This window comes from Gadus chalcogrammus, chromosome 9 (assembly GCF_026213295.1).
Source record: "Gadus chalcogrammus isolate NIFS_2021 chromosome 9, NIFS_Gcha_1.0, whole genome shotgun sequence".
NCBI classification, from domain to species: domain Eukaryota; kingdom Metazoa; phylum Chordata; class Actinopteri; order Gadiformes; family Gadidae; genus Gadus; species Gadus chalcogrammus.
In genome coordinates this window covers 9,012,477-9,038,540 of record NC_079420.1, presented here as the reverse complement: position 1 = coordinate 9,038,540, position 26,064 = coordinate 9,012,477, and the positions used below count along the sequence as shown (strand labels likewise).

At 47.6% G+C, this 26,064-nt stretch overlaps 1 protein-coding gene across 1 annotated transcript in view; it reads left to right on the top strand.

The window, feature by feature from the left end:
* The first annotated feature begins 1,596 nt into the window (after positions 1-1,596).
* The window catches only part of trim44 (tripartite motif containing 44), a 42,000-nt gene continuing 17,532 nt past the window's right edge, over positions 1,597-26,064 (top strand). Inside the window, exons 1-5 of the mRNA XM_056598761.1 lie at positions 1,597-1,852; positions 2,469-3,296; positions 5,185-5,262; positions 16,485-16,799; positions 20,928-20,950. Coding sequence (XP_056454736.1) covers positions 2,520-3,296; positions 5,185-5,262; positions 16,485-16,799; positions 20,928-20,950 — 1,193 coding nt within the window. The 5' untranslated portion in view covers positions 1,597-1,852; positions 2,469-2,519. The remainder of the gene's footprint in view (positions 1,853-2,468; positions 3,297-5,184; positions 5,263-16,484; positions 16,800-20,927; positions 20,951-26,064) is intronic.

The window sequence follows — 26,064 nt, the reverse complement described above, 5'->3', positions numbered from 1 at the left end:
GCATGTCTTTCTCAGTGTGTGTGTATTTGTGTATGTTTTGTTCAGTGTGTGTCTGTGTTTCTGCATGCACCCCTCTAGTTCAACGTCACTGAACTGTACCGACAGTTTCCCTTCTCTTTCCCTGCTGTACACACCCACACACACATAGACACACACACATACCCACACACACACAAACACACAACCCCGCACACAATGCGAACACACACACACACACACACACACACACACACACACACACACACACATACACACAAACACACACACGCACACACACACACAAGTACATTACGATGCCAGCACATCTCCAGTCTTCTGCGAGCGCTCTATTGATTCTGTTTCATGATTCACCGCTCTGTTATGACAGCTTCAGAGTTGAGGGAGAAAAAAAATAGACAGAGACAGAGCCAGACAGAGAGAGAAGAGGGAGGGAGAGAGACAGACAGACAGAGAGACAGACAGGCAGAGAGATCGAGAGAGATAGAGAAACAGAAAGACAGACAGAGAGAGATAGCCAGACACAAAGACAGACAGACAGACAGACAGACAGAGGGGGAGAGACAGACAGAGAGACAGACAGACAGACATGTATATACTGACAGACAAGGTAGGCAGTATGAGATGTGCAAAGCAGAGACATTATGCTTAAATTAAGGTGCTTTATTCTCTATTACCACAGATTATGTTTCAATATGTTTCAATACAGGACATTGTGTGTTTCTGCCCTAGACCATCCAATGACATGATGCATAGAAAATAATGTCCAAACCGGGGCATTAGGTAAGTGTTTTCTGCCCCCCCCTCCTGCGTGCCTGCCAAAATTCCTCCTCCTGTGATTGGTTGGTATAATGTACCTTTGCTTGCCAAGACGCTAGCCTATGTTTTTTAATTATACTTATGGTAATACTTATTATGCTGTGAAACACGTGGGCACAGAAAGTTGTAGACAATGTTTTTTTTAATGTAAAAGTACAATCATATAGTAAGAATAATAATATAATATAAAGCAACTATCAATTCTGAAATAGGCTGGTATTATGAATGTTATATTATCTTGAGGAGTTGAATGTTTATTTTGTACATTATACATTCTCTATTGAACGACAATGATTATTTGTATCTATCTATAGGCCTATTTGTTATATGATATCAGATGGTTCCCGATTTGTCTGTCAATGTTCAACTTAAAATATCTTTCTACGAGTCAATATATAGGAGATACAAATCAGAAAGTCTGTTGCACAATGTGAGTGAGGCTGGAAATAGAGGCTAACATCAAGCTTGAATGAAAGACATTTCAAAGGTTTTCCTCAGAGAAAGGGCACCGCAAACTTCGCTCGCAGTGTGAACCCATCATATAAAGACATCCCCGTCTATTTTTAAACACTCGCTTCCAAGTTTAAGCTGCAGGCAGTCAGTCTCCAAAGTCCTCACTGTCTGACCGTTGTTGTTCTGTTGTCATAAACCCACGTTTGCGTGTAGTGCAGTGTATTGTAGTGCGCTGCGGCGTATCGCAGCGGTGCGCCGCCAGCGTCAGACCAATTTTTTATTGCCGTTATGACGCGTCCGTGACGTCAAGGCGCCGAGAGCCGGAGGAAGGAAGTGTGAGGACGATGAAAACACGGAAGTAAAAATAACACGCAGTCGGATTAAAGCAACAACAATATCACAGACATCTCAGAGGCTGTGCTGCTGGTGGGATCACCAAAGCTCATACACCCCCCCCACCCCGACTCCCCAAACGCCGACGGTATTACTCCGATCAAACATCGAAGATACAGTCTAGACTAGAGGAAGGAGGAGACAAGAGGAGACGAGCTTTAGTCCCAGGTCCGTAGAAAGCAGCGCGCTGGTAAGCATCAGAACAAACAGAATGGCTGATGTGTCTGTGGGGATCATTTTATGAGCCAGACACAAAGATGAAGAGTGGAGCGAAGGAGCTGCACTGCCCTGACAGTCCCCAGTTGTGTGATCAGGGGAGAGAATACAGGATCATGATTCATAACAACTGGGAAGGCCCCTGAGAGGACACAGATATTAATGCCAAGACGGATCCCAATTTGTTTGGAGCAAAATGTTTGTGTGTGTGTTACTGATTGGTCATGCATGCCTTTATTGCCTGTCTTAGTATACCTTCTCGCCATAGTGAAATGGAGGATGTTCAAAGTGAAACCATCTAAAATGGCCTACCGGCATGGTTGATATGATATTAAGATAAAGTAACACCAGCGAATAGACCCAGATAATATAGAATACCCATATCTATATAATAATATATTACATAGATATCATGTATATAGAGTTTGTTCACTGTTTATAACCAAACAATGTGTTAGTAGATATTTGATCTTATCTTACCTTTGTACTCAGAGCAGCCTACTTTTGGAACTTTGAACTTTACCCAGTGAGACTGTTGAAAGGTCCCCCATTACAAGTCTGTTTGCCTGTCTGTCTGTCCGTCTGCATAGGTCTCGCTTACCCACCGCTAACGTGCTAACGGTAACCCTACCCCGGAGTTGATGAGCACCCAGGGGGGTCCATGGGACCCGAGGGAGACCGGGCCGACCGCGGACAACCTGCCGCAGCCCGACGGCTCGTGCGACGTGTGCGAGCCCGACGAGGCCAAGCCCTCCACCGAGGTGTGCGCCGCCTGCAGCTTCGCCTTCTGCCCCACCCACGCCGAGGAGCACAGCCGGCGGACAAACCACCGCCTCACGCCCTTCCACCAGGAGACGCCGGGCTCCCCGCGGGGCTTCCCGGCGGCGGCGGCGGCGGCTCGGACGGCCCAGGAGGTCGGAGACGACGGATTTGTTTTGAACGAGGAGGAGGAGCAGAAGGAGGAGGTGGGTGCAGCCGCAGCCTCGCGGCCCAGAGACACCAGCAAGCAGGCGGAGATCCTTGGCATGCTGGCGGCGGTGGTGGAGATGGTGGTGGGGGGGGGAAGGGCGCCGGAGGTGCCTGAGGTGGTGGAGGAGGACGGAGCGGGGGCGGTGGAGCCCGGCGACCAGCCGGCGGAGGGGATTGTGCCGGGCGGGCCGAGTCAAGCCGGAGAAGAAGGGGCCCAGCCGGCAGCGCAGCAGGAGGCTCCAGAGGGGGCCCAGCCGGGGGCCCAGCCGGGGGACCAGCAGGAGGACGCTCCGCTGACGGTGGAGAGGCTCCGCTGTCCGGTCCACGCCCAGGAGGGGACGCTCTACTGCCGGACGGACGAGAAGGTGGTGTGCGTGCTGTGCGCCCTGCGGGGCGAGCACCGCGGCCACGAGATCATCACGCTGTACGAGGCGTACGTCTGGCAGAAGGTGAGGCCCACACCCCCTCCCCCCCCCACACACTCTCCATCAGATGATGTGTTGTTATGGTTACTGGGCGCCGCGGTTAGCAAAGACGCACCCCCCAAAGCCATAAGACCCCTTCTGGAGGAGTTGGATGTTCTCTCCTCTCCCTGTGTTCCCGTTTTCTCCAGATGCTCCCGTTCCCCCCGCCCCCTGTCCCCTCCCCCCCCGTCCCCTCCCTCACACCAATATACATGCATGTTCGCTTGATATCAGTGCCCTTGGGCAAGGCACCCAAGACCCAAGACCTCTCTTATTATAATAAAGCGTTACATTTCTATGGCCTCTTTCCCCACACTCAAGGTCCCCTTACCGGGCAGTAGACAGCGGAGAGCATTAGTTAAAATGTCTATTCAATTAAACCGTGATATGGAGACATTCATGAACCCACATCAGTAGGGTCCATGGTGATAGAGCACAGTGGGCTCACAGCGATGCGGGGGGGTTTAAACACGGATGAAGAGGACTTTTTGTCCAGTCAAAACATACTTTTAAAATTCTTTACCCGAGCGGATACATCAACCGGCCCGGAAAATGTTTAAAGCATCACCCATACTTTATTGGGGTTCATTTTGAAACCGGCCTGGTGCATTGTAGAATGGCATAATGTATTCTCGTTAAAAACGGTTTGTATTTTAAATACAATATGAGCTGTACTTTAATAGCCGTAGGGCAGTGCGACGCCGAGGCGAGGGGCTGTTTGAACACAGCGGGGGGGCAGCATCGTTTGAACGACATCGGTGGAAAAAAGGCAGCACAGGGAAAAAGCAATATGGCTCACATTCACTTTATGGTTCAAATCGACGGGGAAACAACTCTCTGCATGGGAGAGCAATTATTTACACCAGACCTACTTGATGCTCGGGCTACTGTGTGTTTCCAATGTGCTCAGTGATTCGTAAGAACTTTTCTTCTGGAATACAGATTTTGTGACCGCCCACTGTGGGGGTCTGAATCACCGCTTGACACCGGGGCTGAGTGTGATGATGTACCCGCCAACGCCTTTTAAAGTCACTCGAAATGTCATGAACGACAATAAATGGATCCTGAACGTCACATGACCTAATCTGTTTGTGAGGCACTGCCTCAACGACTGATGATAAACGGCTATCGAGCGAGCGATCAATAATTACAACCTCTCACGCCATCATACGCAGATCCATCCTCTTCGGTATCACGTATGGACACATTTTGCCCTGGAAATATTTCCATATTTTCTGTATGCCCGGTTGATTTGTTGGGGCCTCAGTGTACTAATGTAGTCCATCATTCAGGATACGATTATAAAGTTGCTGCTATTGAATTAGACTTGGAAATCCAGTCTGCCGTATTAGATAGACACAGACGGGGATATTCACTTTACTAAACCTAGAAATTACATTAGAGCCTGTTTAACAGGGTTAACGGTGAATAACAGCCTGTCTGCTCCACTCCAGCTCTTCGTCACGTTTCTATTTGCATTTCTATTTAGTGGCTGGCGGACACTTTTATCCAAAGTCACTCACGGTCTTTCCTTGTAGGACGGTGGACGCGAGGATGCCTACAGGTGGACTGTGGTCGTCGGGGTTTGAACCCAGAAATGTTCACAGGTTCACTGGGAGTCCAACAAACTATCCCCCCGCGCAACCCTGCCTCCCTTCTCTTTGAGTTCAAACCTTTTGTGAGGTTGTGCCCGGCATGCAGATAGAGCTCAGGGTCCAGTGCCCTGAGCAAAGTTAGAGCTTTCCAGGTCTAGAGGTGTCCAGGGAACTGAGCACAGGTCCTTGGATGCAGCCTGAGATGAGTCAATGGGCCTGTTTGATGGCGGTTGATCCTTATGTCTCTCTCTCTCTTACTCTCTCTCTCTCTCTCTCAGTCCAGGCCGGGTCCGGACATACTGGCCGAGACCAAGCTGATGGGGGAGAGGATCATGAGCAAGTGGTCTGATCCGGTGGTGAGTCTGACCTTTAACCTCTGATCTATGACCCTCTATGTTCTGCATTGCGTTGTAACTATGTTTTCTACTTCATGAGCATCATGAGCATTCAATATTTTAATGGTCATTCAATATTCAATAGCATTCAATATTTGAATGCTCATTGTTTATTTAAAACCATGGTAGGGCTGGGCGATTTTTTCGGTTTAATCGATTAATTTGCATTTTTTCTTTCCTACGGTTTGTGAAATGGCTGAACCGAAAAATCGCGATTTAAAAACAGTTCTAGACTCTTCCGATTTGTTTTGCTGAATAGACTCCGTAGTAGCCTCCTCTCTCACTTTCCAGAACGCGCGCAAAACTCAGCCTACTGCAATCACATTCACCTCGCCCCCGACAGACTTGGGGGAGAGCCGGGTCGATTGAAACACTTTTCAGTTAAACGTCTTTTGCAAAGATGACGTTATGTATACAAATAATTTGTGATCAACAACTCACATGTGTGTTCTCTTAGTTACAAGCAGTGGTGTAGTCTACGTGATACGCAGGTATACGCCGTATACCCACTAGGAACGCACCAGGATTTGCGTATACCCACTTAAAAATGTGCACGGATACGTATCAATCGTCTTGTGACAGATCTTTCACTTCTGTGTTTATTTTTCGGAAATATCGGTTGGGTATAACTGCAATAAAATACTTTAAGCAGGGGAAGTTATCTCCTACATTCACCATTCATAAAATTCCCGCTGCGCGCTCGCGCTCTGCCCTGTCTCTGTTACGAAGCGCGAAGCTGCCCCTGCATCTCTGCACGTTAGTTAGCGGGCCGAGCCCCTCCTTCTCGCGTGTGTGTGCGTGCGTGCGTGCGTGCGTGCGTGCGTGCGTGCGTGCGTGTGTGTGTGTGTCCAGTCCTCCCATATTAATGTGTAAACCACATAATAAGTAGTCAACAGAAGACAATGTTTTAATCCCACTTTATATCTCCTTGTTACTTTTAGATGAGAACCCCTGGCCAGCCTTTCAGACTGGGTGTCAGGCTAGGGAATTTAAAAACAGGCATCCTTGGTTAGAGTGGAGGGAAAAAAAGTTATAGGTAAATGTCAGCCAACATACAGTTGGTATACACAATTTAAATTCATAATGTTAATCACTATGCAAATGAGAGTATAGCTAATTCATGGTCATTTTTAAGGGGCAGTAATTTCACACTTTTACACAATTAAATTACTGTATGGTATGTTAGATAACAACAGTAAGAGCTCAAATTAGAGCAATTGAAAGAGTGAAACATTAGTCTCCTGTCATCTCCTTCTCATGCACTGGTTAGCCATGGATGTAAACAGTTCATTCAATTATTCTGAGTAGATTTTGTCCTTGTTTAGCATGTGCTATTGCTACTATAGATATACAAAGGACAACTTGTCATTTTTGTGTTCCATTTGTTCATACTGTTATTAAAACTGATAAACCTACTCAGCTTTCCATGATTGTTGATAATCGTGATACTCTTAAATCAGCGGGTTGTAGACCCCTGCGTTGGTGAGTGTGGTGCGACACCCCATAAGCGCCACACACGTACATGGGTTTCAATGGAATTTGTTTAGAGAAAAACAGAAAAAAAAAATCGAGGTTTAAATCGAAAATCGTCCATTAGTTAGAAAAAAATCGAGATTTTATTTTTAGGCCAAATCGCCCAGCCCTAAACCATGGGTATCCCAAGTGCATCAGATTGAAGCATGTCTGTATTATACTCTATGCTGACCTAAAATCTCAACCATAGTCAAATGAGGAATGTTAAATGTATGAATTTGGCACTCGCTACAAATGCAATACATGAGCATCTTTTATGGACTAATTAATTGGAGTACTTTGTAATGTTTAATATCCGTCCAGACCCCAAAGAACCAAAGCGATACATACTGATCATCGCATACGCACACATTTGTGAATAGCGGGACAAATTTGTGCGTGTGGCGGCAGCGCTTCTGTTCACGTAGGCTCCACTTCCTCTTCTCCGTCGTCAATGACAAACGCACGCTGGCAGACTTGTTCAGCGAGCTCCACTTTAATTCAGCTTGTTTACCAGGGACTCACAGAACCCCAAAACAATGGCACCCCCTGGGGTTTATCTTAGAATAGGAGAGTAAAGGGGGCGGAAAACCGCAGATAAATAAATGTTTTTTTCTCGCTGGCGTCGGGATACAAGGCAGCAGAACTCCGGGCGACGTTGGGGAGTTGGGGGGGGGGGGGGGGGGGGGGGGGGGGGTGTCCCCTGTGGAGAGCAGATGCGGCGCTTGCATGCGAGGCTCGGAGGAGCCAGGCAGCGTGGGATGGGATAAAGAGGGATTAGAGGCAGATAATGTCATAAAGGTGGCGACGGGTAAACACGACAGCCAATTATTTCAATCCACACAGTCATTCTTTCCGCCCCAATCAGGGGCCCTCGCCAGATGTTTTTCTTTGGCAAACACATGATTCGACTGGAGGCTGCGGATTGATGAGTAGGCTGTCAGGGCCCGCCTCTTTGTCTCTCCAGGCCCTCAGCTGTTGTCTCCTGTTTGACTCAGCATTTCTGCTCCCAGGCAGGCGTTATTAAACAGGCGCATGCATATTTGTGAAATCATTCCTCTTTGATAGTTTATTTTGGTTTTTGTGAAATCGCATTTCATGCAAATGACTTTTCAGTCATCTATGAATGTCGCAGATGGTGGGTGGACTCTTGGCCCACGTTTCAGCCGCCGGTCTGTGTTCTGTGTGTCCATGCACTGACCTATCGGGGAGGCCGTTCATGCCCCAGGGTGCACCTTGCTACGGGTGCTCCGTCTCTCAATTCAGCAACAAGCCTAACCAGCAGGGAGGTGGCTGGTCTTTTCATGAGATCTTGGAACAGCGACTATATCATTCCATTACAGGGATGGACTGCAAAACACATTATAGTTCCTTCCGGATTACATATTAGCTTGTGTTTGGCAAACATAATGGCTCACACAATTGTGTGTGTTTGTGTGTGTGCACATGTGTGTCTATCTATGTCTATGTCTTCTATGTCCACAACAAACAAGCCAACCTATAGCTTACAGGGAGCAGAGTGGGATCACTTAGTTTCCCACGCATGTTTGTGAGGAAGGCGCATCACACATTCTGAGGCAGTGGGCTGGCTGCGAGAGCTTCAGGATTAACAGGATCATGAATAACTGGCTCATCTCGGAGCTAGTTACCATCTGCTGTATCTGCCATATCGGCTCCCCGAGCTGCCTATCGCTGTATATCAGGACCGTACGTCCAAACCAGGGCCGGGGCGCTGAAGGATGGGCAGACGATTCCCTGTAGCGTGGCGAGCGGTGACCTTTTCCCTAACGGCGTGATGGGAAAGGCCAGGCGAGAGCTTTGTAATGCGGTAATGGCCGGCATAAATTTGGACAGCACTGAGCTCTCGAGTCGTCCTGCTCACGGCCGTATTCTGAGTGACTAACCCTGGACCAGACTCATCTCGAAACCCCTCACAGAGGATCCTCGCTGGGCCATGTGGAAATCCCTCTGCTCTTCGCTCCCAGGACAAGTATATGTGTCAGAATGTGTGTCAAAGACCATCATGGGGATTCGTCCTCACGTCTCCTCCACCCAGTCTCCGATCTGTCAGGGATCCAGCAATCCTTCTATGTTATAGCAGAACTTCAGATCCACTAGTCTGTCTACGTTACAACAGACCTCCTGACCAAGCAGTACTACTAAATGATCGTATTACTTCTGATCCAGCAGTCCTACTATGTTACATGAGAACCTCTGACCCAGCAGTCCTACTAGATAATAGCAGACCTTCTGAGCCAGCTGTCCTACTATGCCCCTAGCATAAACTCGTGAGATGCCACAGAGAAACCCAAACCGGCCAGGGTCTGTTACACTGTGATTTCTGTTTGGTCACAGAGATATTCTACCAAGAAACCCATACGAGCGAGTCGATGAGGCTTTCAGAAGGGGATTTTAAGGAGGGTATTTCTACAGTGGCTCGTCCGTACAGTGTTTGTGTTCGCCTATTAATTGCTAAAACATCCCCGCCTCCAGCGACATGCTTGGTCGAGAAAAATATATGGTGACAGAGAGCGACCAGATTTGAACTTGTCTGCCATTATTGAGACTTTCTCGTCGCTAAATTAGGTGCTTCAGACGTGGAAAGCCTGTATGAATCGTTTTTTTCTACCAGTTTATCTTTATGCAAGTGTACACGGCAGATGCTAAAATCCACGTGCTTTCTGTTTTTATATGCGCACAACTATGTATGCATAGTATACTATATTGTAAGGTACAATCTTAACCCCCTCGCTGCGCTTCACTTATTAAAACTCCCCTGTTTAATTGCGTTCTTTGCCCTCAGGAATGAGGGGATTAATCTCTGAGCTCATATCTCCAGTCTGCTCGGGGGAAGGCAGCACAGTGCATATAGGAAGCGCTATGGAACTTAATGCACAGTAATTAAGTTTCGGAGGGTAAACGCAGCATAGAGGGTGTCTGCAGTAGCTGTACCGGAAGGCCTCTTTTGCAGCAACACCTAGGTTGGCTGGTCTGTCATTTTTTTCAAATAACATACATATTTATATAAACAGTTTGGATTGTAAATATTTCAGAAAGGAATATTGATGATATTGGTAAGCTGGATATTAGTTCTAGCTCTGTGTGATATGAGAAGGGGCGAAGTAGGTTGTGCATCCAAACCAAGATGGCAGGTACTATATTTACTGTACCCCACTCTCATGTTTTATTTACTGGCTTTCTGCCGTGCATAACATTATGCACGGCTGACTGCCTCTGGTCTTCCTCGCTGTGTACCTACTCCTCTAGAGAGAGAGAGAGAGAGAAGCACAATACCCTGGGACACAGCCACTCGTACACACACACACACACACACACACACACACACACACACACACACACACACACACACACACACACACACTGTTTAAAGACATGTGTGGGGTGCTGACTTCAGCTTTCATTCCCTTTTCCTACTAGTATTTACACATTAAATAAGGTGAAGGAGCTGCAAGTGTTTAAAGGTTTCAGGACCAATGAACTATATTCTGAATATGGCTTGAAGTAGAAAAAATAGTGACACTAAAATAGATGACATTTCGCATTACTCCTGTTGAAGACCAAGGCGGAGTGAGGTTGATACCTGGATGACATCCAGCTTCGCTCTATTTGCTTTTAAGATTGGAAGTTACAGGAAACCTTCTTCAAATAGGTTTCGTGACAATCATCCCATCAAAGGGTGAGTTGGCAGCCAAAAAGACATGCCCATGCTGTTAGTCTTTGAACGGCAAGGTATTTGTCAATTTCATTTCAAAATTTACAACCAGATGAGGGTAGCATTCAATAGATTGTATTGCATTTGCTGGATTGGCTTGATGATTTTCTGTCTTCTACACACACACGCCATGATTCAAAATTTAAAGTAAATCTGCAAACCTCAGCCTTTCCCCAGCGTTCATTGCTTTCACCAACCAAATCCCAGTTGTTCTCTTTATCTCCAAGTGTGTAGGAGGGCTGTGGTGACACGGGTTGGAACGTATTATTATTTTGGAGGAGAAACTCTGTGCCGGGCTGCTCAGGGATTCCACCGGCATGTCTCTACCTCCTGGTATTTTATTTAGTAATGTTTAATGTTTGCAATAGCAAGTGGGAAAATATACAATAAATATAAACAAAAAGAAGAGGCTCGAGAAACGCGAGCCTGCTGCCAGGCAAGGCGCGTCGGTCGACGCATTAAAGCATTTCCGTGTTGTTCCGCTGGGAACGAACGGGAGAGCCTGACCTGACTCGCATGCAGATGGCCGGGGAAGTGTTTAAGATGCCTCCCCTCACCCTCCTCCTTTCCTGCCCCGTCTCGCTCTTCATCTCCCCTCCTCCCTCTTCCTCATCACGGCAGTTTTTAAACTTTTGCTTGATTTAGGCTTCTCTACAGCTGCTTTTAAAGCCGCCTGCTCCTCACACCATGGCTGGAAGCACTTTCACTTTGTTTGATTTCAATAAGAACGTCACCTGGCTGCCAGCTTCCTCCCAGAGAATACGATCCCCCGTCGGTATTTAAACCATCTGTCATCATAAGGCCTGGGACCCCTTTCATATATATGCCCATCTCGTTAACTTTTCAGACTGTACTTTGTATTACTTTTGGAGGAAAAATGACCTTTTTCTGCAGATTGCTGTGACAGTGGGAGATGGATTAGAGGGCCTGATCTGAAGAGTTGAAGAATGAGGGGGTTTTAAATAGATTCATTTGGAACGGGGCCACGGTTACCCCGGGGCAAGGACAAACACTTCCAATCCATTTACTCGAAATTTTCGGTTAAAAGTCAATTCGCACACCAGCACGACGGGAAATGGAGATTTTTTTTCCACACACAAATCTTACGCATTTAAATGGGAACGGAACAGAATTCTAATTAGGTTATAAATGGTTATCAGGGCGTGATAACCATTCATATAATTGTTCAACAAATCATGGAGACAAAGCTTGCGGGCTCGAACAGAAATCTCGGCCAATGAGAGCCAGCCAGCCACTGCTTATTTTCTTGATTTATTTCCTTTTAATTCGTTCCAGAAAATTATGTTCCATTGCGATCTCGCGTCATTTCATTCGATCGAATCCGTTCTTTTTCTTCAGGCTGATTTAATGGGTGAAGTCTATTTTCCCGTCCTGGCTTCGAAATCAAGTGGGGGGACCTCACCTGACTTGGCTAGATCACGCACAACATCCCACGGTGCCTATTACATATTTAAATATACATATGTGTATGTATGTCAATGATGTACTAGAAACGTCAGTGTTTATGCTGTGTAGATCTGACATGAACTGATATCAGATCAGGGTCTCTTCAGATTCCCATTGACATGCTGGAACTTTCAGATCTTTCCCGCTTCGATGTTTCGGATCCCCCTCTTGGAGTACTTTTTTTTTTATTAAGCCAAGGGGAAATTGCACTGTCACCGGTGCCCTGCTCAAAGATGGAAACGTAATAGTAAAAAATTTAGAAATAAGCAAAGACTCACAAAAAATACAGTACAGCAATATTCTACAATCACAGAAAAATATGCTATGAAATAAGCTATGAAACTATAAAGTGGTTTGGATGCTTGGATATTGCCAAACACTGACTTAATAGATCTATCTAAGTATTTGAGTTTTGTAAAGGTAATCTCAAAATGCAAGATACGTAGACTCTGTCGACTCTTTAGAAACTTTGTTTTCCTGCCAGAGACTTCTTGCCTGCTCTGTGTTTTTAACCGGCTTCTTGCACTCCTTGGGCCCTATTTTAACGGTCTGAAACGCAAGTGGGAAGCGCATAGCGCAAGTAGCTTTGTGGGCGGTTCTACGGCGCTATCGCTATTTTACAGGCGGATAAATGACACTTGCGTCGCGGCGCAAGTGTCAAAAGGGTTGGTCTGAAGCAGCCTAGTTACCCGTAGGTGTGGTTTGGGCGTAACGTCCAACAAACCAATGAGAGTGCCAGCTCCCATCCCCTTTAAGAGCCATGAGCGCATTTGAATCGGACGAGTTGATATTTTGACAGCGCGTCTGCAGTCTCCGATGAGACAGATGCACATGAATTTCAAACTGCAAATGGCTCAGTTTATTGCCAAATAATATGGCCTAATTCACACATGGAATAAGGGGTTTTCTTCCACAACTTCAGAAATACCTGAGTCCTCAAATAAATTTCGGCCAAGAAAACGTATGATATAACATGATATGCGGTAACTGTGGTTCTATTTAATGATATACGCAATACATTATAAACATTGTTTCTTATCAGTATTGTATGCTATCCTAATATGCATGTGTCCCCGCGGTAATAGACATTGCCATTGATTGTATTATGCGTTACGTGTTTAGTTTGCGTGTGTTTAAACAGAGCACACACGCGCGCCCGCATTCATTCATTCTTTTTAACACTCACTCGCGGTAAAACAATGTTTTTCACGATCAAATACTCATCAATCCTAAAAGTTATGGGCATGTAGGCCTACACGATGTCTCTGTCAAGAAAATATGGGTTTGCTGTACGGTGTTTGCAGATGCATTGATTTAAAAGTACAACTTATTACCGCTGCATCAGCTGTTCTTTCCCAAACAATTTACCAAGAATGTGCGGCTAGGTAGATGGGAGAAGCAAAGTGTATGCGCGAGGTGCACAAGCAATCCGTATGCATCGCATGCGCATGTATGCATGCGCCCTTAAAATAGCATCTGAACAACGCACCACTGACTTTAAACCAGGTATTTCCTGGTCAGTAGCGCAATGGTATTCAGAAACGGCAAAATACCTTTTGCGCCAGAACACGCCTCCTCCTTCCGCCGAACCGCCCCTTGGGGCGCATGATCAATCCCTAATTTACCGGCGAGTGGCGGTGATGGGAAAAGAACGCTCTGCGCTTGTTGAAAACTAGCAACGACACATGCGCCAGTGACTAAGTCACTTGCGCCGGATGCAAGATAGGGCCCCTTATGTTCTCGTGAGTAAAGAGGTTGCCTGCTGTGACTCCAGGGGCCTCAGTTGTGTTCTGGGGCCCAGTTGGGAGGTCCCCAGACGGCTCGAGGAAGATTAGCATGCATGGATGCCTCCCCCCTCATCTGCAGGGCTGATGCTAACACAACGTCTGTCATTCAGCAGACGTTCCTGGGGGCGCCTTCCAGCTATAACAGGCAGAAGCAGCCATCTTAGAAATCTGGGCCCACGAATGGGGAAGGGGGTGAGGCAGAGACAGAGGGGGGAGGAGAGAGGAAGAGAGAGATGTGGGAGGATAAGTAGCAAATCATGCATGAAACGATTGTAATGGCTTTGAGCCACTTGTTAAACGCTACACATGATCACTATTAGGATCAAGTCCAAACAGAGAGTACACCACCGAGAATACATCTTAAATATATTCCACCCCAGCAGCCATAGGGCTCCTCTCAAGTGGTTCTTCAGGGACGATTGGTCCCTACCTCTCCATCTGAAGCCTCTCTGCCAGGAAGGAGCAGGTGGAAGTAGGACAAGCTTCTGGGAACATCAACCGGCATTCTCGATGACGGTGGAAGGGGCTGACTTTTCCTCAGGAACGGGGTCGACTTCTCCCTAACTTCCTGATTGTTATTCGTTTGATTCATGGATTGATGAGAAGCAGCCTAGCTTTTAATGTTCATATTTCCGTGAAATTCGGGTACAAAGCCAGGAATGTCACCGTTTCTAGAGACGGATTACCACAAAACAACCTGGTTTTATCTTAAGGACAATAGCCACACTTGGGGTTAGGAATCCAGGTTGAAGAAAACAAAAGCGTCCTTTTAATCGTTCGCCCCTCCCCATGTACTGTGCAGAGCAGTTCCAATCATTTGTTCCACCTCCTGTGTTTATGCTAATTCCCAAATCGAGTTGACTCGGAACACTGCAAGGGACTTCTAATCTCTGAACCCTTAATATCCGGTGGCGCAATTAAAAGTATTCCAACATAAATTAGACGGATTTAGTGGCTTTTTTTAACTGGTCAGGGGAGGAGCAGCCAAGCAGACTGCCAGCCTGGCATGAGCCAGCGTTGTGTTTTCAGCACTGGGACGGCTGTTTACTTGAGGAAGAGGTGAGCACGTCCTTGAATACACTGGTCTGTGAGCGGGGTGTTAAACCGGGAGAGCCGGAACGCGCTGCATACCGAGTGTGGAGTGCATCGGCTTCGGCTGTGTTGGTTGTCGGTCCCACAGCGCAGCGTGTTTCTACCTTTTTTACATCCCAAATTAATCGGAGGCAAGCGGAGCTAGGGGACGTCAGGGAAAGCTATAGAGTTGTGTGTGATGTGGAGTCCCACACCCATCAGGGGTGTTGCATCTTGACTTTGAGTTTGAGTCTCTTTTCGGTTTAAATTATTCCCCACACTCACATAGCAACCAATGTTTAATCCGGTGGATTTATCAACCAGACGTGAAGGCTACGATTTTTGCCCACACGTCACGTTTCTTCCGCGACCCAGCAAACACCCAACAAAGGATGTGTCGGAGAGAGTATAGTAATTGGGAATCTTGGTTGGCAATTAATATGGCAGGAAAGCTGGTTGGGCCCGGATCCACAGATGGCCTGTACGAGACGCGGGCCTCAGTGGCGCCGCTTCACGCCATAAATTAGCACGGCGTGACGGTGCCAGTGGCCTCATTAAAACGCCTTGCACACAGAGTCTGAATACGCCACACAACTTTTAGTTCTGGCACTTATTTAGTGTTTTATTTGCTTGCCTTTTTTTTTTTTTAACTCTTATCTCTCTTCTGTTTTTGTACCTCTTTGTATCTTATCTCAGTCTTCCTTGTGTCTTTTCTTTGTGTATTGTATTATTTTTAGTGCCTTTTCAGACGTATTTACCCTCTGCTCTCTGTGGTGTTTTTCTACGCTTCTTTCTTTTCTGTTCTTTAGACGTTTCTTTGACATCTAGTCAGCCAGCAGACACGTTTATCTAAAGCCGCTTACGAGCGAGGCTGAGGACAATCGAGATTGGGGCCACGGCAAAAAGAAACGGAAAGTGCTGAACGGTCTTAGTTAAAATACACCTTGACAGCGAAAGGCGGAATGTGGTTCAGGAGGCAGAGCGGGATGGCTAGTAACCCGAAGGTTGATAGTTAGATCCCAGGCTCCTCCTAGTTGAGTGTCGAGGTGTCCCTGAGCAAGACAAGAAGAAGACACCTCACCCTAACTGCTCCCGACGGGCTGGCTGTTGCCTTGCACACCGTCAGTGTGTGATTGTGTGTGTGAAAAGTTTGGCAACCTTGTAAAGCGCTTTTAGTGGCCAATGCTTAGAAAAGCGCTATATGAATGCAGTCCTTTATCATTTACCATTAGAGATGTTCTGATACCGGCGTCGTCTCTGGCCTATGTGCGCTCAAGATGCCAAGTCAGAAATACATGAATGCTCCATGAGTACTACAAGAATTTAAATGTTTTATTATAATTAAAGATAATAAACCATTTGGTCATCAGTAAATAAACCGACTCTACTTTGCTTTCATCATAAAATAACCCTTCGATAAAAACGAGTGCTATTACTAGTTACAATGCTGGATAATGTATTGGTATATAATCTGTATCGGCCGATACTGAAGTTCAGGAATTGATATCAGAAAGGAAAAAATGGTATCGGAACATCTCTATTTACCATGACGGATTGCAGCGAACAGGATGGCCGCCATCGTTCTCATCCCTCTCTCTCTCTCTCTCCTCCAGCTGACCACGGACGAGCTGCAGGCCTTCGTGGACGCCCAGTTTCAGGAGCTAAAGCGCCTGATCCACGTCCAGGAGGCGAGGAACCGCCACCTGGTGGACCTGAAGGAGGCCTTCATCACCGCCGCCGCCGCCGAGCAGATCGCCGAGATCACCTTGGAAACGGATCGCCTGCAGGAGGAGATGGTCAGCATCTCCCAGGAGCTGGGCGCGCTGAACCGTGCCAAGATGCGGGCCGACCTGGCGGCCGCCGCCGCCCCGGGAGCAGTGATCCCGGAGGGACTGAGGGAGAGGCTCGGACAGCCGGACGGACGGCCGGTAAGAAGCCCGGTGTTTGTGCTGTTTAGCACCTGACCCGATATCTAAAGCGACTAACGATGCGATCGAGATATAATTGGAATCGAAGAAGCTAAGAGCAAAAAGTTTGAAAGATCTAGTTTGGGACAAACCAATGCGGGATGGCAGAGAGATCTCTCTTATTAGTGGTTGTGCCACAAGTTAATCCAAATAAAAACGAAAACACGTCGGTAGTTAACATTTTTTAACGTGGTATGCATTAATATCGCCCCCCCTTTACCATAGATAACACGGAGCAAAGTGCTTTCTAAATCCCGCGACGATTTCTACATTTCTAAAGTTCCCCAACACTGGAACCCAGCTGAACTGTACTGCAATGCATTCTTCTAAACTAGTTATCGATTACCAGAAAGGCAAGCTGAAAGTGTGGGGAAATGCTCACCGAAACGAGCTACAATCAAACCCTCAGAGAGCCGTTTCTGAGCAACGCCGCTCCAGTTTGACTGAAATTGCGCCAACTGTTTGCATCCCTCCCCATCACAGAGTGCACTGAGTGACATCATGGTACATAGTATAGTTTCCCCGTGTCCTTGAGGGCTGATTTACTGTTTAGTAGGTCATTTCTAAGCACATTCAGCCCATAAAAGCCTGCCCATGTTTGCGCTGCTGTGCGGAATGGTAATGGTGCCATCTGTGGTTGCTCAGGAAGTACAGTTATTACATGATGTCACGACTGATAATGGATTGGGTTCATCCAGCCGGCATTTCTTTATGAAAAGAAAGTATGGGGTGTACGTGCAGCATAGCACAAGGACGTTGGGGAGGGAAAGGCTTAGGGCAAGGGTAAAGGTTTGCTCAGTGGCATGCAGGGTAACCATTCGACTATAGCAGGGAAAGTGTTTGAAGAGTCAGCTGTGGCCGCAGGACGGGAGGTGTGAAGGATGGAAGCACATCCACTGGTGTTTGGCGGAGGGCTTGAGTGTTTCTGAGTTTGTCCACAAGCTATACAAAAAGCCGCTGGTCAAGCTTCCCTATTTGCTCTCTTGACCTCTTGTTCTCTGCCTCTCTCTTTCCCCCCTTTTCTTTATAACTTTCTATTTCTCTCACACATTCATTCGTTCTTTCTCTCTTTCCATCTTTCTTTCCATCTTTCTCTTTATTTATCTGCTTGTTTGTGTGTGCCTTACTCCCTCCCTCCCTCCCTCTCTGTCCCTCTCACATGACATCGCCGGGTCAAGGTGAGGATGCGTTACCCTGGCAACCTCCACAACCTCCTGCCAAACCACACCAGCTCACTCCTCTTCCAGTCCAACCCGTGCTCACAAACACTCGTATCGATGTCTTTGCCATCGATACACCAGTCGTAAAGCTCTCAGATTAAAGCCAAGAGCTAGGGAATCAGGGGGGCTGGACGACTCATTGGGTTGGTCCTAATGAGGGGAGCGCATTGGGAAGCAAGTGTATTCTGAGCGTGCTGTTCTGTTTGCTGTTCTGGGCTAGGAACCGATCCATTCGGCCTGTCGCGACTGATCTGTGTTCGTCTCACCGGCTCGCACAGAGTGTGCAGTAGGGTAACGCACCTGAAAACTTCATCCTCTTCCCCCCTTTCACTTTAAAAAATCGTACTCTTGAGTCTCCCTCCACGTCCCTTCTCCCCGACCTCTTTAGCTGGGCGTGATTCGCTCTCCCTCTGCGGCCCTCCACGTCGCCCCCCGGCTCCCGAAGACTTGATATAATCTATTTACAAAATTGGGCGAAAAACGCCTGCGACTCCGTGGCCAAGATAGCGAGAGCTACTTGGTATGCATATGTTTAATCCGCTCGTAACGCACATACGTGCCCACACACACGCGCAAGCAAACGCACACACACACATATACACACACACACACCTACGTGCACAAACACGTACACATACACCCACACACGCATACGCATACACACACAGAGCGGGGCGGTGGAGTGGTTGTAAAAAGCCTGGGATTAATTCCTTTCCCCTGATTATGATCCATTATTCCCGCTTCAGAACAAACTGTATAATTAAGGTGATTGAACTCGCTGGAGGTCAGGTATACAAATCACTGTGGGTTTGCTTCATTATTTCCATCCGTCATTCATTAATTGCCGTGCGGGTAAACGATTGTAGAGAAACACTCACCGCGCTCGGGTTTTCGTACACACACCGAGCTGTGTCGTAAACACAGCGTCCCTGAGCTAAGTGAAAAAGTGAACTAGTCGCGGTGGTGACTCTGAGTTTGTAGACCACGTTGTCGAAGCACAATTAATCTCCACCGCCTCTGTGCTGCCAACCATTTCACAAATGTGTCATTAAATCATTGAAAAATAGCAGCTGTAAACAACCAGACTGTTTGTTCTTCTAATTGCGGACGGCTGAGATGACTCCACATAAATGTGTCAACAACCCAAATGTGTTTGGGCAGAGCACCTGTATTTTGTATTATGAGAATATACCTGAATAAACTGTGTGTTTGTGTGTGTTATTTTCAGATCGATATTTAATGAGATTCAAGGAAAAGCTGCATTAGAACAGGGTGTTCTTTGGACCGAGGGGAGAGCAAGCCACACCTATGTGCTGCATTCGTTTTCAAAAATAATATAACCCTGCAATGGAATTAGCTTGAAATTCTTTCTTCTTTCTTCACTATAGTGTTAATATTTGCTGGTATTGCTCGGAAGGCTGAAGCCATTGTGTATGAAAGGGAAATGCTAGGAAGAGTAGTATCGCAATAGTCTCACGATTGACAGAAAGCAACAACTTTAATGTTGGTTTGGTCCAGATATCTCAAAAGGTCATGCCGGGAACAAATATGTTTCTATAGATTTAGAGATTTCTTATTTCGGTTGAAATATATTGGACTTAAATGTTGAACTTTACATGCTGGTGTTGGCGTTATGGAAGGCGGGAAGAAAGGCAACAAAAGAACATTAGATTTGTCCTTTTGGACTTTCTCACAAATTGACTTCTGAGCTTATTCAAGTGTTTCACTCGAGCACTCGTGTGAATACAAGTAATAAGTTCAGTGTTTGAGGCCACATTTGAGCAGATATTTCCCCAGATCTGAGGGTAATTGCATTAATATCAAGGTCCCCAACAGTCAGACAGTGGGTTCTGCCATGTCTGTAATCCATAGACGTGTGTACCTCTGCATATGAGGAGATCATAAGAATTAATATCATACTTTGGGATGTAATCAAAGGATTTGTTGTACAGAATTGCAACTGTGTACATAGTGATCTGTGTAAACATTTAAATCCAGTAATTTAGAGTTACCTAATTCTATACTAACGGTAATGCAGATATATTCGATTTGGATAAAAAATACAGGAATAACCAAATTTGAATTTAGCAACTTAACAACCACATTTTTATGTATAGGACTTTATATCTGTCTCTCTGTCTCTATCTCCTGTTTCTGTATCGTAAATATAAGCAAAGCAATTGTCAAATGCACTTACTTTAAGTCGCTTTGGTAAAAGTGTGCAGAATACATGTAATATACCCGATTGTTGACCTTTTTCAGTCTGACCATTTTATTTATGGTTTGCTGTCAGGATGTTGAAGAGAATATCAACAAAATTGTTTCTATGCTTCTAGAATAAACTATGCTTCTAAAATAAATTGCCAACCATACATAATATCTGCCAAAACATTACCGGCCAACTGCGTCATGATTCCAAAGGCAGTGCACTGTGATTCTAGCACACTGCGGTACGACTCCCCCCCCCCCCCCCCCCCCCCCCCCACCCAGTGATATTCCCCCCCAATAAAGAGCCGGGCCACTAGCACATGAAAGGGAATTCATTGGACAGGTACAGCGCCATGGCAACGGAAGAGAAAGTTTAAATAAATTAAATATTACGATCAAGCTATTCTCCGGGAACCTGTGAACACTGCTCTTTTATTGGAGCAAAAAGATTAACCTTTTATTCCCTTTTCCCCTCCCTCCTTCTCTCCCTCCCTCTCTCTCTCCCCCCCCCCCCTCTCTCTCTCTCTCTCTCTCTGTCTCTGTCTCTCTCTGTCTCTCTCTCTCTCTCTCTCTCTCTCTCTCTCTCTCTCTCTCTCTCTCTGTTTCTCTGTCTCTCTCTGTCTCTCTCTCTCTCTCTCTCTCTCTGTCTCTCTCTCTCCAGCACGACGTTGAGGCCAGACCGAGGTAAGACTGCCACGGTGATGATTCATCGTTGTTTCACTGCCACAGTTGCTCTGGGACGCCATAAACCTTTAAAACAAGCTCAGCCCGGATGGCTGGTTTCATCCTGCTATCCCCTCAGACGTAAAAGAAAAGCAGGCATTGCAGAGTAAGAGCTGTGTCAATACCGGTGTCGGGATCAACATGGCGTCGATACCGGGCAGAAGCCGCTCATAGTATGGCTGTAACCCTACTCTCCTCCAACGTATTGATATTGAGGAAACATGACCTACTTTTCCAGCGTTATGGCTGCTCCCCTGATGGGGCAATGCTACAAGTTTCAGATCATTATTCTTCTTCTCTTCTTTTTGCGGTCTTCTTTGTGCTGCTGTGACACGTGGATCATTATCAACTTATCTTGTCTGAGAGAGCAGTCCACTCTCATTTCGTCCAGTATCGTCTCTGCTGTTCAGTGACACGGTGCACCGGGCTGCTCGCTGACTGCCTGTGACTGAGAGACGGTAGCGGTGCTCACTCAACCCCTACTAACCCTGGGAGTGTGAGTGGGCCTAGAGACACTTCTCGTGAGTTTTTTTTAAAATCAAAATCGCACAATGTCGACCATGTCCCCATCAACTGTGTGTGAGTGTGCGTGTGCGTCTGCTTCTAACTGTGTCAAACACACTGTAAAATGGATATTACTGCGCTAGCCTGGCCCACATTGATCGGGTGACACAGAAAAGCCTCCCCAGCTCTCCCCTCTCTCCCCCCCTTCCAGGCAGGGGGGATGATGACATGTGGCCTGTCTCTCTCCAGGCTCCCATTGCAAGAGATTCCTCCCATCTGTCACACACACACACACACACACACACACACACACACACACACACACACACACACACACACACACACACACACACACACACACACACACACACACACACACACACACACACACTGTTTATATCAGAAACACATGCAAACACAGTGTGGTTGTGCGTGTGTGACCAAGTATCTCTACACCCACGGGTTGTCTAAACGCATCAATGCTTGTTAAAATGGGCGACAATTGGACTGGAACTGTTGGATGCAAGGATGGATCATAATAGCGCCTGAACAGTTCTAAAACGTGACGCCTCTCATGCGGCACGCCACGGTTTGTTGTGGTTAATTGTTCCGTTTTAATATCCAGTGTTCATTTCCCCCAGTCACATCTGTGCACTGAATGAATCTCTGAAAACCGTTCGGTATCAATCTTGGCATAATGGATTCTGATTTCCACCCGCACGATGTACACACACATACACAGGCACACACACACACACACACACATACACAAATATACACACACAGGCACACACACACACACACACACACACAGGCGCTCCGGCATATACGCATAACCAGGCATATTCCAGTCCCATTTGTCTCCGGAGCGGTAAAAAAACCTCTCTCTTTCGTCGGTTAGACGATATCTTTGAAAAGGTTGGATTTGAGAAACACATTCCCCTGTCCTCCCGTGAACAGGCTTTGATGTGAGGGTTTTCAGATTGGACAGGATGTACTCTCTTACTCCAGCTTTTGCTTACAATAAATCTGCCTTCCCTGACCTCAAACACACACACGCACACATAAAACACGAAGTAAAAACATAACGCACACTCACTCATACACTAGCACACACACAAGTGCACAACGCACAGTCAATCATACATATAACGCACAGTCAATCGTACGCACGCACACACACACATGCATATACACGTACACATGCACACACTCTCGTTAAACCCGTTTCCAAGGGTACCACGAGGTTCTGCGGCGCGGCTGCATTTCATCTTCGGCTTCGGTTTTTTATTAGCGCAGGAAGTCATAACCCGCGTGGCACGCTGGGCCAACATGCAGCCGGCTACGCCGAAGCCCGCCTCCTCTCCTCCGCACTCTGTGTTCCTCGCTGCTCGGTGAGCAGCAGATGGCCGCGGACCCGGGCCCCCCCCCCCCCCCCCCCACCCCACACACACACACACACACACACACACCCGACCCCACACCCACATAGGACGGGGGGGAGTTAATGGCCCGACGAGGCTCAAGGTCACCTCCCCCATCCGTGCTTTAGTATATTGTTCCGGAGCGTTTCAAAGCCACATGGGTTGATGCCGCCAGCGCGACCGAGATACATCTCATTCATGGAGGTATCATTAGGTGACTTGAGGTATTCATAAACGTAAAGTTATACGTTTCTAGATTAGTTTGGTTCATTTATTCTTTTGATTCCAAGGCTCCCCCAACACTAGTATCCGATAGTTATTGTCATGGTGCCTTGGCTTGCTTCTATTTCTGTAATTTGCAGCCGATTCTAAAGACCTGCTTTTCCCTCGTTCTATTTAGATATCACATGTTCATAATGAAAGACGTGATTATAATTAGAATTAGTTTAGTTAATTAGTTTCAATTGAAGTCAAGGGACGAGTGCGTTGCAGAGAACACACATAGTTTTCATTCACAGCCGTGATTTAAAGACGGGTGCGTTCTGTTAACATCAGGGTCTCTAAACGCTCCACCAGAGACTGAGGACAACCTCCAAGGTTCCTGTGCTAAAACTGGATGGAAACAATTAGAGAGTTGAAGAATGTCTAGGAAGTCTTTAGGGCGGTCCTTCGCATCGGGCGGGGTGTCCCCGGCTGTCCTGCAGATGTGTGCTTGTAAACCCTGCTGTACTGTACTTTGCTGGGTATCAACATTCAACCTAAGTCCCCTGCAAACCCTTAATTTCCCCAATCTTGTGGCCAGAGCACACATTCGATGAAACAGACTCAACCTTGCGCCAGAGATATCCATTTTCAACGTGTTACAAATTGATTTGCTATATATCTCCCGTTTCTTTCACTGTAGAGGAGAATGGGGGGGAAGCGTCATTTCCTGTCCAACATCAGGGCGTAGATCTGTCAGTGTGTGCTCTCCCCGCTGTTCAAACAACTAGTCTGAATTTAGAAGTCCCCAGACATTCAGTGGGCGGCGGTGAGATCTCCCATCGCCTGGTAGCGCCAGTAGGTCCAGTTCCTGGTGTTCCTGTTGTCCTCCCTCGGCACACATCACCAAGCAACAGCTTCGTTAATAGAATCCACTGTATGATATCACGTCGGCACATGGAGAGCTCAGACGGTCCTGATGTTGCAGTTTCTGCACAATGACACCCACAGTATAGCACCTTTTCACCAGCGGGGGTTTGTAAAGCCTGTTGAGACGCGGAGCGTGTGAGGGAGCGGCGTTAGAGCAGAGAGTCAGTCATTCTGCCTCACCGCTGTAACAGGGGGCTTTATAATAGGATACAGAAAGTAAATTGATTGTGGCGCACAAACACTAAGCCGCTCTGTCTGAGCAGCGCTGTCACACTGTCACGGAGAGCGCGTCCCTGTAAGGAGCTAATCCCGCCGCGTCAATACGTCCAGCCAAGCCCCTCCTAAAGCCGCCGCCGCCCGCCACCGCCCGCCGCTGCTCCGACTGCCCGCCAAGGTTTACCCTCTGGTTAGCCCCGGCATCCTGTTCCTCTTCCTCACGCCGCCCGCGCCACACGCCTGCCTCGCTAGTGCTACATCAGCCCTGCGTGTGTTTGTGTGTGTGGCGGAAAAAAGTGTTCCCAGGAAGCCTCATGGAATCCTGAGAGAGACCCACACTGAGAGAGAGATACACTGAGAGAGACACACACTGAGAGAGAGATACACTGAGATGGAGACACACACTGAGAGAGACGCACACACAGAGTCACACACTGAGAGTGAGCTACACTGAGAGAGAGACACACACTGAGAGAGAGATACACTGAGAGAGAGACACCCACTGAGAGAGAGATACACAGAGAGAGAGATACACTGAGAGAGACACACACAGAGAGAGACACACTGAGAGAGAGACACACTGAGAGAGAGAGACACACTGAGAGAGAGAGAGACACACTGAGATGGAGACGCACACTGAGAGAGAGACGCACAGTGAGAGAGAAATGCACACTGAGAGAGACGCACACACAGAGACACACACTGAGAGTGAGCTACATTGAGAGAGAGACACACACTGAGAGAGAGACACACACTGAGACCGAGATACACTGAGAGAGAGATACACTGAGAGAGAGACACACACTGAGAGAGACACACACTGAGAGAGAGACACACACTGAGAGAGACACACACTGAGAGAGACACACAGAGAGAGAGACACACACAGAGAGAGTGAGACACACAGAGAGAGAGATACACTGAGAGAGAGACACACTGAGAGAGAGACACACACTGAGAGAGACAAACGGAGAGATACACACTGAGAGAGACAAACAGAGAGATACACTGAGAGAGAGAACCACACAGAGAGAGAACCACACTGAGAGAGATACCCACACAGAGAGTGAGACACACTAGAGAGACACACACACACACAGGGGGACCCACACATTGAGAGGGGGTTAGGGTCAGGATTTACACCCTGATCTCCCTCTCGCTGCGGGTAAACGAAGCGCACGCTGCAGCACCAATCACTCCCTGCGGCTGCTCGATGACATCACCCTAAGTGATTCCAGGGGGCCGCGCCCGTCTGCCTTAATGGTCGAGGGGCCCGGAGCCAATAAACTAGAGGTGTGTGGAGAGCGCCGACCCCACCGCCCTCCCAGTCGATACCGCTCCCCACCTCGCCTCGGACACCAGGGAACAGCTTGGATCGTTGCTGGGGGGGGGGGGGCGGCGTCACGTGACACGTCGTCCAAACCCCCCTGCTTAGCCAGAGCGATGGCGATGGCGCCGTCCGACCGGCGCATAAATCATGCGGGTTAACGGCGCTCGCGCTGCTAATTCCGATAGCAAGGCGCCGGGAACGCCGCCGCCATCACTCAGGACCCCCCCACCCCCCCACACCCCTCCAGCCCTCCACCGGCACGTATGGATTTCCAGGGCGCCGCGCTAAGTATACGGAGCCGCTGTAGTGTGCGCTCGCTGCCTCTGCACCCTCTCTTACGTATGATTGGTGAGCCCAATCTAGACCAGGACATGCACACGTTTACGGTGCATGGGGCTGGAGTCATCTCGGGTGTCTCATTAGTGCTGCGGTACACGTATGCAGTCCTGACATTAACCATGACACATACA